The 12,935-nt window shown below is 42.7% G+C and overlaps 1 protein-coding gene across 1 annotated transcript in view; it reads right to left on the bottom strand.

Annotated features, from left to right (window-relative positions):
• Nucleotides 1–12,935, bottom strand: part of TBX15 (T-box 15) — a 108,947-nt gene that overhangs the window by 18,625 nt on the left and 77,387 nt on the right. The window contains exons 3-6 of the mRNA XM_009993418.1: nucleotides 12,472–12,573; nucleotides 10,516–10,687; nucleotides 9,979–10,146; nucleotides 5,661–5,725 (exon numbers count right to left, since the gene is read on the bottom strand). Of these exons, the coding sequence (XP_009991720.1) occupies nucleotides 5,661–5,725; nucleotides 9,979–10,146; nucleotides 10,516–10,687; nucleotides 12,472–12,573 (507 nt within the window). The remainder of the gene's footprint in view (nucleotides 1–5,660; nucleotides 5,726–9,978; nucleotides 10,147–10,515; nucleotides 10,688–12,471; nucleotides 12,574–12,935) is intronic.

Below are 12,935 nucleotides of genomic sequence, written 5' to 3'. Positions count from 1 at the left end.
TCAGGAGCCATATACTGCGTTCAGTGGCTGGACTCCCCTGTGCCTCTGAGCCCACAGAGGGTAAATGGCAGCACTGAGGGTACTGGAGCAGCTTGGAAAGCTGCTCTATTCCTGTCCTGCATGCCCACAGAAGGAAGGATGCCACCAGGGACCTTCTTCCTCCTGCTCCAGGCGAGCAGGTCTAGAGCAGCTCCTTTGCTGTGGGCACTGCTCCTGACACCTTCCACTTTCCACATTGCAACTGCTGGCAGCATCCTTATGGCTTCACCAGATTCACAGTTTGCCATGTAATGCTCCAGGCAGCACTGCAGCCACAGCTACCTAAAGAATAGATGCCAAACTCCACAGCTGGCTGTAAGTGACCTCTTCCACCTCTTTCCTCTTCCTGCCCCAAATTAGGGTCCTTTACTGTCCCAGAGGTGTGCACAAGTTGAACATGCATTATAAAACACTCTTCCTAAGTATATGTGTGACGGAGCTCAAAGATATGTCCACTTCTCTTATATACAAATTTGGGTCCTTGTATACCATATCAACCTTCTTTCCCTCATTTGTGGTGCTGAGTATTTTCTTAAATCTCTTTTTGGTGTTTCTGAAATAGTGTCTAAGCAGAACTTTCATATTTTTCCATGCATCAGACAAGATCCATGACACAGCAGCCTCCCATGCTAATGTGCTAGGCACATACCACCCCGTTTTGCCAATGTCACCCATCTACAAGAATGCCAGAAGAAGGATCCAGAGAACTACAGGCCCATCAGCCTTACCAGGGAAAATCATGGAGATGCTCATCTTGAGTGCACTCATGTGGTAACTGCAGGACAACCAGAGGCTCATGCCCAGCCAGCATAGCTTCAGGAAGGGCAGGTCCTGCCTGACCAACTTGATCTCCTTCCATGACCAGGTTCCTCACTGAGTGGATGAGGAAAAGGCTGTAGACATTGTCTACCTGGACTTTAGTAAAGCCTTTGATAGCATCTCCCACAGCATTCTCCTAGAGAATGCTCTCCCAGAGCAGTATATGATATTAGTGTGCTACCAAGATATCCAGAGCCACATCACAGACCTCCACCACAGGACTGAAAGGTAATGCTCTCCTAGTCAGCAGAAATACTGAGTGCTATTCTGTGTGTGTTCCATCCCCTAACAGGGAAAACAAAGCCCACCTGGCCTATGAAGAGACATTTTGAGACAGAAATAAATGCTGACAAAAAAAATAATTGTTTTCAGCTTTTCTGAAACCTCAGCAACTTATTTTGGGCTTTGGTGAGGGCTGCTGGTACCAAGCATGCTGAACATTATCCATGTGGCATCCACTTTCTCTTCCAAAGAGCTGCACTGAAAAATTGACTTCAAATTGTCTATCAGGCCATAAACCCTCCCCTCTCACACCATCTTTATGAAGGAAGTAAAAAAAAAGTATGAGAAGAGAACTGACTGCCAGCTTTATTTTAATAAGGTCAGTCCTTTAGAAGGTATCCAAAATTCTCTCTATTTCACTCATTTTTATTTTTTTTCTGGTGCTATAAAGTTTTAATAATAGGCAATAAATGAAACAGTTCCATTCTCTGAAAAATGAAAAAAGATGTACGAGCTATCTGTGCACCTCCATAATCCATCCCATATGGCTGACCTTGCCATTCCCACTGCATGCAGGATTCAGGTCATCGCTTCATTGTTCACTGGGGAAGCCAAACTACTGGCTCCAAGCACCCTCCTGGCTCTTTTACCTTAGACAAAAGCTCAAAGAGCATTTCCAACACAAACAACTTTTATCCACCTCAGCTGCCCACATCTGAAAGGAAAGTGTTGTTGCTTGCCTTCATCTTGTTGTTTTTTTTAATTCCCTCACCCTGCTGGGTTTCCTGATGGTTGTCCTTTCTGACTTCCTACTGGATAAGGAGGTCCCACAAGCATCCCACTGTCAAATGAACTTTACTTCATCTCCAAAAATAGGCTCTGTGGCATTAAACCTGCACCTTCACCATCCAAACATTTGGCGAGCTGAGCTCCATATGTCAAAAAATCTGGTTCTCAGTCTCTTGAAGCTCAGGAAAGGAACCAAGGAATACCTGCCTTGTGTGTACATGATGCAGGTATCCCTTTCACCACCAGGACTCATTTCACTTCTACAGATGCACCACATGCTTTTGCAGATAAAGCAAAGATTATGTAAAGGGAATCTCTAATAAGCGGAAACTGAGGTTCAGCCTTCTAATACAGGCTGACCCCCTAATCCATCAAGGCTGTTGGCTCCATTGCTAAACACCATTAGTTAACATGGTTTGAGTGCTCAAAGACTGTGGAACAACATCCAGCTGCTGAGCTGTTTCCATCCTTCCCACTGAAATACCTCACTACTTCTCCCAGTGCAATGCCCAAGGCAGTCAGCTGTGAAAGGAGAAAACCATGCAAACAACTAAAGGAGATCCAGGAAGGGATCCGTGAAAAGATCACTCCCCCAGATGGATACAGGCACTGACATAATGATGGGGTGTCCCAGAACAGCATAGTTTTAGCAGTCTCTTGTACTAATGAAGTGAGACCACAGTCATAGGCAACCAAAGGGGAAGGCTGTGACCTGACAGAAGTAAAATATTTAAAAGGGAAAATAGTTTTAAAAACAACAGTCAATCCCATCATTTCTGCAACAGTTAATAACAGAAGTAACAGTAAAACAATATCAAAATAAGAAATAAATGAAGGAAAAACATCCCTCTCCATTTCATACAAAACCCTCCAAACAGAGCAGAAGGGAAATGTTCTAGGGAAGAAGTGGCCCAGTTCTCCCAGTGTGCTCTGTTACTTTTTCTGTTGTTGGTGTGTTGGGTTTTTTTTCATCATTTGATGGGAAATAAACTCTAGGCATGACTCTGATTCAGTATCCCAGTGTCTCTGGGATACGATGCCCCAGAGCAGCCGCAGACATTCTGTGGCCCCTGCTGCTGCCACACTTTTTTTTCTTTAAGACCTTAAAGAGAAAATCCCTTGGACATACACTTGACTGCTTCACAAATGGGCCTTTTTCAAGTTACCCTATTTCTTTTTCAAAGGAGGCCTGCATTTTCAGTGGGATGATCTCCAGCTCCAGCTTGATGGACTGTAGCTGACCAAAGTTGTGATGATGTGGGAACATCAGGATGATCACACAGGTTGACCACCAATCCTGATGAGATTAAAAAGTTACAAGGGGAAGAGGAGTCAGCCAGCATGGTTTTAAAAAGTCCCATTTGCAGAGGTCTTTCCTCTCACAGCTTGGACCTTAAGGCTTTTCCCCATTCCATGTGTACATCCATGCATGTGTCCTCTTGAAAGGGAGCAGCTGAGCCTTGGAGTGTCCTCTGCTAGTTGCCAACAGTGATGCAGCCTTAGTCAGAGTCCTGCTTGTGGGGCAGGCGCCTGACTGCTAGATATGCTTGCAAATAGCTTTGCCTGTTTTTTCTTCCTAAAGCCTCAGGCTGCTCTCTTTGATGTGTAATACCTTAAAGATTTTAATTCCTCTTTACATCAGCAGAGAGCCCTACTGAGCCCTCCCCACAGCTGCAGCCATGTAGCAATTTCCTGCCCTTTCTTAAATCAATGAGCCACAAAGATCAGTAATTCCCAACCTTTTCATGAAACTGTCGAAATTCACTGAGCTAGGACCTTATTAATGCCTTCCATGTTCATCTAGCCCACCACATACCTGGAACTGCATCAATCCCTCTCCTAAGCCCAGCCTCCAGTGCAGCTGTATCTCTGCACGCAGGGAACACTTTTACCCAGGGTCTACACTACTTCCCCACCCAGAAGAGAAAAGCAGAGTAAAAATCACATATGCCTTAATTATCAAAACTAGTGCTTATGGTAGAAATTAAATAAGGGCAGTAACATCCTTTTGCAGAGCTGAAGTAAGATGAGACCAGAGGAGCTGTGTAGGATGTGGCTGGGTCAGTAAGATGTCACCTTTCTGACCACAGAAAGTGTAGTGCTGAAAGGGGTGGTGGGAACAGGGGCCACTTGCCCAGTCACTGAACACTTCCTACACAAACCATGAGGGAGGCAGAGGTCCTGGTGAACATGCACAAGAGAAGCATGCAAGTGAACACTGAATTACAGTGCCCATGGGGACAGGAAAGGAGGGCTACGCACACAACTTTCACTCTGCTATGCACACTCAGAGCCTTGCCTTCCAACCCTAGGGTTCTTGTAGTCATACATGTCTAATTCTGTAATTGATGTAATGATTAAAGCCTTTGCCACACTGATTTAGAGGATACCCACATCATTTAGATCTGAAAGACTAAGATCTGCTGCGCACGCTGCTCCATTCATGAATGGCAGAAAAAGTTGAAACTTTGTTTGAACTTTCTTCTTATTTTTTGATAACTTTGTAATGTCTTTTACTAACACAATAGCTTTGGTGGATGGTTGTTTTTTTGTAAACTTCTGGTTTTACTATTGTGTTGTTAAAACATAACGTATTCTAAATAACGTTTAAGGTTTTCTACTTAATCTTTTCATAAAAATCCTGACAAAATTAAGCAAGTCAAAATGAAAAAAACTGACATCACTGGAGAAAAACTGAAATCGTTTGAAACTTGTAGGTTTTTGCACCTCTATCCTGCAAAGCTATCAGAAACTTTATTTTTCTTCTAATAAAAAACAAGTATTTGTGTTCCAAGTTTGTGAATTCCGTGTGAAAATTAAAATTTTAAAATGCCCTTCAGCCAGCTCTACATAAAATAATGAACAAACAAAAGCGTCTAGGTCTCCTTTCCTACAATTTTCACTATTTTGCAGTGTTAGCCTGTGACCTATTCATTAATCCTCCATTTTTCTATGTTCTTCATTTTAGTAACAAAAAAAATATTTTTTTTTAAGAAACTCTACAATATCTTTAATAACTTAATTTATTTTACCTAATTTTTTGGATATCATGGCACCAATATCAGTAACACCTGAGCAGTTTATCATATGTTGGTTCAGATTGGAAGGCATCTTAAAGATCCATTACTAATAACTGACTAGAGACCCTAACTAACATTTTTAATCTGTTTCTCAATGACAAATGGAAAAGCTCAGAGGAACATGAAAATAACAGAAACAAACATAAACAAATTAATTGTTCAACAGAAAACAAACAAACAAAAAACACCACCACCACAAAACCAAACAGAAGAGCAGCAACATTCACATACAAATAAAAACAGCCTTGAAGATAGCAGTAGCATAAGAGGTATTGAGGTAGCAGTGAACAGAAAATGACAGCAAAAAACATAGAGCCACAGAAAAAATGTTGTGAAGAAGGAAAGCAGTAATCTGTCTTTACAGATATGTTGTCTAAGAACATCTAAAACCCTCTGTCAAGGTTTGGGACTGCAAGAACCAGCCAGAGGTAGTAGCAGCACAGGAGGAGACTTCTAAGAAGAAATGGGTTCAGTCCTGCTGGCTCCCTTGGAAAGTATTTTCTAAGGAAACCATCATTCTACACTGGATTTGTTTAGTCAAAGTAAAACAGTCCTTCTGATTCCTCAAGAAATAGCCTACAGCAAACTTCTCCTGTAAAAATTAATTAGGATCACAGAAAGCTTTCCTTGGCCTTAGACACAAGCCCTGTACACTCATCAGGGGAAGGAGAGAGCAGATCAGTGAGGAAACACAAAAAAAACTCCTCTTACCTGTTTCTCCCAGAATCTCTGAAACCTTTAGCAAAGGGGTTTCTGTCAATTTTTAATCTGGTGATCTACAAAGGAAGAAAAAGAGAATCAGTTGATCTCCCCGGTTTTTTCTTTCTTTCAAAAAGTGAAAATTAGTGATGTCTACCACTCCTGTCCAAACCACCTGTAAGATAGTCTTTCACACATGTTTCCCCAAAATTATATTAAAGTTGCCCTTCCTGTCCTTATACTAAAGTTGCTAAGATTCTCTGCTTAGCAAATGAATGGTGCCAAAAGCAGAAATCTGGCAGCATCAGGAAACCTGGCACGGTGTTGGGGCTGAGAAGCTGCTCCTAAAGGAGAAACACACCTCCAGCCCAGTCGTGAAAGCCCAGGAGTTACAATTCAACAACAGCCTTGGGAAGAAGCAGGCATACTGCTCAGGTTTGGCTGGTATCTGGGTTATTCCATCCTCAACACTCTAGATACCCAGGTAGCTGGGTGCACTCGTGGACCTTCAAACAATATTAAGGAGAAAAAGGCCAGACCAGCACAGCCTGTCCAAAGAGGGCAGCTGGCCACCCAGTCACGTACAGAAGGTGCTGCTGTTCTGCTCAGCATCTGGGCTGCCCTTCAAGGGTTTTCTGGTTTGGGAACCTTTTTTTTTTTCCTTTTTTTTTTCTTTTTTTCCCCCTTCTAAAAGAAGACAAAAGCTGGACTGAGTGATTTTGGGGAATCTTCCTTCCTGCTTTATTTTTAGACATGAATCTCGTGTTGGTAATAACGGAAAATAATATTGGGATTTTGACCTTACAGCCCATGGCATCATACTGCCTGTTGGCTACTCCCCAGCCCCATGTGTCACAAGAGCTTTCCTCTACCAGTCTTACCTTGGCCCAGAGACTTTGTCTCTGGAGTGAAAAGAGAGTGAGATCTCCAGATCCCATCATATTTGAGGTGTTTTTGCTGAAACTGCTTAAAAGGGAATAGTGTAATACAGACTGACCTGAAGGGGATTTGCAGGTGGCTTGTTTCCATCAGAACCAAGCCCTTAACTCTGGATATTAACCTCAGATCTGGAATGCAGCTCCTATTTTTGCCGAAGCTTAATTTGTGAACTTAATTTCTGCTAGCCTGACTTTGCAGCTGTCCAGGGACTTGTGTGTATGGAGACAGATATGTTCTGCAGAGGATGGAATTACAGCAGAGGGAATCCCTGCGGTGGATTTGCTAACATTTTACAATTGTTTCCAGAGATGCTTCTCCCAGTAAGACAAAGCTTTACAGCCACTGAAGGGCATGCAGGCAAATTCAGGGGATTTACATTTGATTTTTAATGAAAAGGTTTCTCAAGTCCATCAGAATCTCCTTCACTTACATTTTTATCATCCACCCAGCAATTTAGTAGGGCTAAAATGCCCAAATGTTTGGAATTCAGAAAGACAGGAAGAAATTTCAGTTTTTCTTCACAGTGAGGTAGGTGGCTTACAGAGACAGTGTCTGACAGAGATCCCTCCCCCAGCACCTCCCTTACCTGCATAATTATGTCTTATAGGTCTGGTAATTAGGGAAGAACAACAAGTTTCTTTCCTGTCATTCCTTCTCCTTTCTCTATCCTCTTTCCATGTCTGGTCAACAGTTACAAGTTTGTGGTGTTTGGGCGAGGGGGGCAGGAAATTTCAAATGCTGCAATGACAGCAAACCTACCATTGCTTGGCAGTATTTTTTATCTGCTGGAATACTTGATTCATTTTGAATCCCAGTTTAAGTCAATTCAAGAGGACCAGGCAGAGAAAAAGTAAGAAATGCACATCCAGAAGCAGTCATGGGAGCACTACAGTGAGCACATGTGCTCTCTTAAATTTTACCAAATAAAAATGTAACAGTTCACCAAATTGTTGCAATTCACAACTGTTATAAATTGGCTAAATACTACAATCTGCCCTGAGCTGACTCGACATGGGTCTGTCTCTCGGTTCAAGAATAATAAATATAATTACACTGACTGAGTTCATTAAGTCATTCTTCAGAAGCACAGATGTTGTCATGGAAAAAATATTTACTTCACCATTTCTGACTCAAGACTTTTCTGCAATTTATGGCAGAAACTTGTATAACCTATTTCCCTAACAGACTTGGTAACAGATTATTTTTCTTCCAAGCCGGTTCATACCCTCATCCTAGCTTACAACAGTACCTTTTCTTTCTAAGTGGACACACTATTGACATGGCAAAAAGCTCCACCAGCGTGGCTGGGAAAAAATTGCCATGGCTGGGAAAAAATTATTTTACACAACCCTTATAATGTCATCACAACCCCTGCCCCTAGAAGGAAAATGGCAGGAAAGTGGAATGGGATGTGCACAGCACCACTCACCTGAGAATAAAATAGGGAGTACACGTACATGAATAAGAGAAAAGGAGCACACTGAGCCCAAAGCATGACAGAGGTGGTGTGAAGGTTGAGGGGAATCCTTGAGGCAGAGGTAACTGGCAGGTGAGCAATACATAAGGAGATTGCAAAAGGAATGGGTGGATATAAGGAGCACTCAGTGTGTGCAATGAACTTGCCTGCAGAAGCCATGAATCAGGCCACCTTCTCCAAGACTAGAGCATAGCCTTTCACTGGCCACTAAAGGAGAATGTGAAGAAAACGTGAAATCCACAGCAAGGCCTTTCCATGTTTTTGCTGTGGCTCAAATGCTTGCATACTTGAATTCATACATTCTCAAATGCTCATGCTTTTCCAGCAATTAATATCCTCTTAAAAATATCATAGCTTTGGAGAAAATAGGGATAGATAGGGAATTCTGTAATCAAATGCCAGTGTGCACTGAGATTACATTTCTTAGTGCTACCCACCAGGACAGGCTGGAGAGGTGGGTCAGTGCCAGCCTCATGAAGTTCAACAAGGCCAAGTGCAAGGTCCTGCACCTGGGTTGGCACAACCCCAGGCACAAATAGAGGCTGGGGGAAGAATGGCTGGAGAGCAGTCCTGAGGAGAAGGACTTGGGGGTGGTAGTTGATGAGAAGCTCGACATGAGCCACCAGTGTGTGCTGGAGCCCAGAGAGCAACTGCATCCTGGGCTGCATCAAAAGCAGTGTGGCCAGCAGAGCCAGGGAGGTGATTCTGCCCCTCTGCTCTGCTCTGGTCAGACCCCACCTGGAACACTGTGTACATCTCTGGTGCCCTCAGCACAAGAAAGACAGGAGCGTGTTGGAGAGGGTCCAGAGAAAGGCCACCAAGATGATCAGAGGGCTGGAGCACCTTTGCCATGAAGATGCTGGGAGAGTTGGGGCTGTTCAGCCTGGAGAAGAGAAAGCTCCAAGGAGACCTTATAGTGGCCTTTCAGTACTTGAAAGGGGCTACAGGAAAGCTGGGGAGGTGCTTTTCATCAGCGAAGATAGTGATAGGACAAGTGGTAATGGTTTTAAACTGAGACAGGAGAGATTTAGGTTAGATATTAGGAAGAAATTCTTCAGTATAAGGGTGGTGAGGAATTGCTGATGCCCCATCCCTGGAGGTTTTTAAGGCCAGGTTGGATGAGGTTTTGTGCAACCTGATCCAGTGGTAGAGTTCCCTGCTCGTGGCAGAGGGTTGGAACTTGATGATCTTTAAGGTTCCTTCCAACCTTAATGATTCTGTGATGACTAGTTTAAGAAAAAGGGCAGATCAAAGGACAGTAGTCAAGGTCTCTACAGATATGATCCCACCACGGCAACATCTTTTCTTCAGGATATCTGAAGTCAATAGTAACACTCTCCACTGGGAACTGTGCAAAAACTGAATCAAGTCATAGAATCATGGACTGTCTAGGGTTGGAAGGGACCCTAAAGATGTGAACTATATTAACGTGAATTAATACACGGACTACTGCTGCTTATGTTCAAAGGCTTCTTTTGTCAACAAACTGGTAAGATTGTTCCTCTCTACAAGTTTTTTCTTCCCAGCTAACAAAAAGACCAGCTATGTGTTTTCTTTGTGAGACAACAGAGATGGACTAGTTGTACTGCCTTAAAATTGCAGTGGGGACAGGACACTGTAGTTTGTACCATGAGGCAGCAAGGAAACATGAACACAATGCATTTTTTTATGGTTGATCTCATCTACTTTACAGTAAAACCTGCAGGCACCTTTTCTGCCAGGTGGTTTTCTGGCTAGACACCTCATATTTACATAGTACCCCATTGCAAACATTTTGTGCAGAAAAAAAAAACAACAACCAGTGATTCTGAGAAGTTTACACCATTCTTGAGCTCCATTTCTTATGTCTGAAGCATGAAAGCACATTAATATTTTTATCAACACCCTAAAAAAAGGATTCTGAAGGATCTTTACCTGTTGGTTTTGGTAGGCTGTCACTGTGGTGAAGACAGTCTCAGGGAAGTTGAAGGTTTTCACCCCATCTCCTGAAGGAACTGGCTTTGTAGGAGAAAGATCACTGCTAAAATCCTTGCGGATGACATGAACACGGGGCTGGTACTTGTGCATTGAATGTAAAATAATCTGAAGAGAAAACAAAAGAAGGAAAAATATTTTAATTTTATTTTTTTTTATATTCTACTCTACATCCAGATGTATAAGGAAGCAGGGATGGAGTAAGTGCTAATATGAAGAAAACCACCCTTCTCTTACAAGCATATATGAGACCAAGTTTGTGTCAGGACCAGAGAGGAAGGTGCTTCATCAATTTATAGGATAAAGCAATGTTTTGAAGAAAAGCATTGAAGTAAGGAAAAATCCTCCATAACCCTGGAGAGTGGCTATAGGTTGTGCTCAGCAGGACACAGAAGCATCAAAGCATCAGCTGCACCCTTTGTAGTCTGAGAGGAGTGAGGCTGGGGAAGCAGGCACTAGGATTAGCATTTTACTTACGTGGCCTTGATCATCAAGCTCGTTGTTGGTCAGCTTGAGCTTGTCAAAACTGACCACCTGCCTCATCCAGGTGTCTCCAGAAGCCAGCGAGTCAGGATGGATGTAAACCCTTGGGGGCACTGGGGAGTCAGCATTACCAGCCACCATCCACTTGGAACTGTGATACACATACCTGAAAGAGGAAAGGGAGATGGCTAAGGGAAGTTGTCACTCACTGGAAGAACATTTCCAGGGCTCCCCTCCCCTGCCACCCTGCCACACACACCCCAAGCTCTCATTTGTGGTCAGGGGAGAATGTGCTTTATTGCAACCTCCTACCTTCTAAATGAAAGCCAGATTACCCCTGAGCCACTTGTTCAGACTTGATTCCTTATTAAAACCACCTTTGCAGTTATTTTCCATGTAAAACGCTGCCACATGTGCCTTCTCAGCTCCTTAACCCTCTCTGAGCCAGAGGAAGAGGCAGAAAAATATGGGTAAACAAAGCCCTCTCTGAAAATATTTAAAAATGCCCTGTAAGTTCCAGAAATCTGCCCTGGCTGCCATGCCAGACTGTGCAAAACACATCTTCAGCCAGAAAGGGCAAAATCCAATGGATACCACTAGAACAACAGATAAAACAGAATTTCTGGTTGAAAATGTTGCAAAATAGGAAATTCCATATAGTATTACAAATGTTGGCATTAGAGGGAAAAATAATTTTTATATTCCTGGTCATTTATGATCTAATGTGTTCCAGATCTACCCATCCTATTTATGCCATAAATTTCTCTACCCCAGCTTTGCCTAGATACCTTTTTTTCTTTCTGTCCTGTGCCTCCTAAAGCCTAAAGAATTTCACAAACAGTTCTGCTAACACCTCTGAGTTTTGCCCTGTGCTGCCCCTCACTGGGTCTCTACTCAGCTCTGGTAAGCTATTTCAGTCCTCACCTACAAACAGTGACTCACTTCCTGACTTTTCACAAGAAATGAAAAAAAAAAAAAAAAATCTGGAATCTGTTCTTTCCATTGCTAGTTTGCTCTAGCAGAGCAAGAAACAAACTATATGAAAATCTACTTCTTTCCAATGGTAATGCTATCAGAACCACACTCAAAGAAAGGGGAAAACCTGCCAGCTGAGTATCAGACACTACCTTGATGCTTCCCAGGAAACGCATTTTTCTGAAAAACACTCTGCACTATCTGAGACCAAAAATATAACATTTAGCATCTGAAGCGGAGAATCAGTTCTTGAATCCTTGAAATGTGGTGCAGTCAAGACTATTTGGGGAACAGACTTGCTCTCAGAGGTCTTTTAATGAGTAAAGATAAATCACCACTGTCTGGATAGTTTTCTGGGATGCAGAGAACCACGAGTTTTCCAGAGGACTTTTTAAGATCAGAAAACCCAGTAGTATCAGAGAAAACTCTTCTTTCTGTCTTTCAGCTCAGCTTAAATCTCTGGTGAATATTCACCAGAGGGTTTGTCAATGGCTCCACACTGTAAGTCAGGGCCCATATCCCCACGTTCCCTGCTCTGCTGGACAGTGAATGCTTTTTTTAAAAAAAACACTCATTTAAGTTCAGGCCAGATCTTAGATGCTCATCTTGGTTCAGCTGCTACTTGCCTATTTCTTTCTTGCTGAAGTAATTTTAGAGGCTCCAGACTCCCCATTGATAACTCCAGTTCTCCTTTCCCTTCAACAGCCAATGCTAATCATGTCAACTGTGAAATTCATGCTAGAGATCCCCCTGATTAAAAACTGCTATTTGAAAAGAACAATATTTCAATCCAGAAGAGCAAGAGAGTATATCAAACCTCTGGTTTTTGTTTCATTACTGTGGTTAAATCAACTATGTTGGTGTAAATCAAAATGGTCTCCTCCAACACACCTTTGCAGGGGTGTGTAATGGCATGTGTTTTTTCCTAGGCTGTCATTGACAGTAAGTTCTCACAAAGTTCCTTAAAAAGCTTACCTGTATCTCTTGTTATCCACAGGCACAATGTCCATGGCAATATAATACTGCTGGTGGGGATCCAAGCCTGTAATTTTCACTCTCATGGCTGGAAACATTCTCCTAGGAGAAGAAGAGTAGAAATAAGGAAGAAAATGGTGAATAAGGAAGCTGAAGGGGCTCCTTAGACCTCTCTCTGACTTCAGGAGCATGCTACTTTACATAGCCAAGCTCTTGGCATGATTCCTCTGGTCTTGGTGTGAGAAGAAAAGACTGTGCTGGCAGGGGTTTGCATCTGAACATTTTTCCCACTTAAGTGAAGAGGTAGCAGGATAACAACCTGTGGGTAACAAAACACTCCCAGTCAAGCATTCTTGTCTGTTCCAAGCTCCTAGTACACAGTTCTGCTATGCTCCACACACATTGTCCTCTCTAGGCATTTCCAGGATGGACAGTGTACCTTCTTCCTGCTGTTTTTCCTGCTG

Source organism: Chaetura pelagica, unplaced genomic scaffold, assembly GCF_000747805.2.
Source record: "Chaetura pelagica isolate M959 unplaced genomic scaffold, ChaPel_1.0 scaffold101, whole genome shotgun sequence".
In the NCBI taxonomy this organism is placed as follows: Eukaryota; Metazoa; Chordata; class Aves; order Apodiformes; family Apodidae; genus Chaetura; species Chaetura pelagica.
Note: the sequence above shows the minus strand (reverse complement) of the source record. Positions and strands in the feature narration are given on the sequence as shown.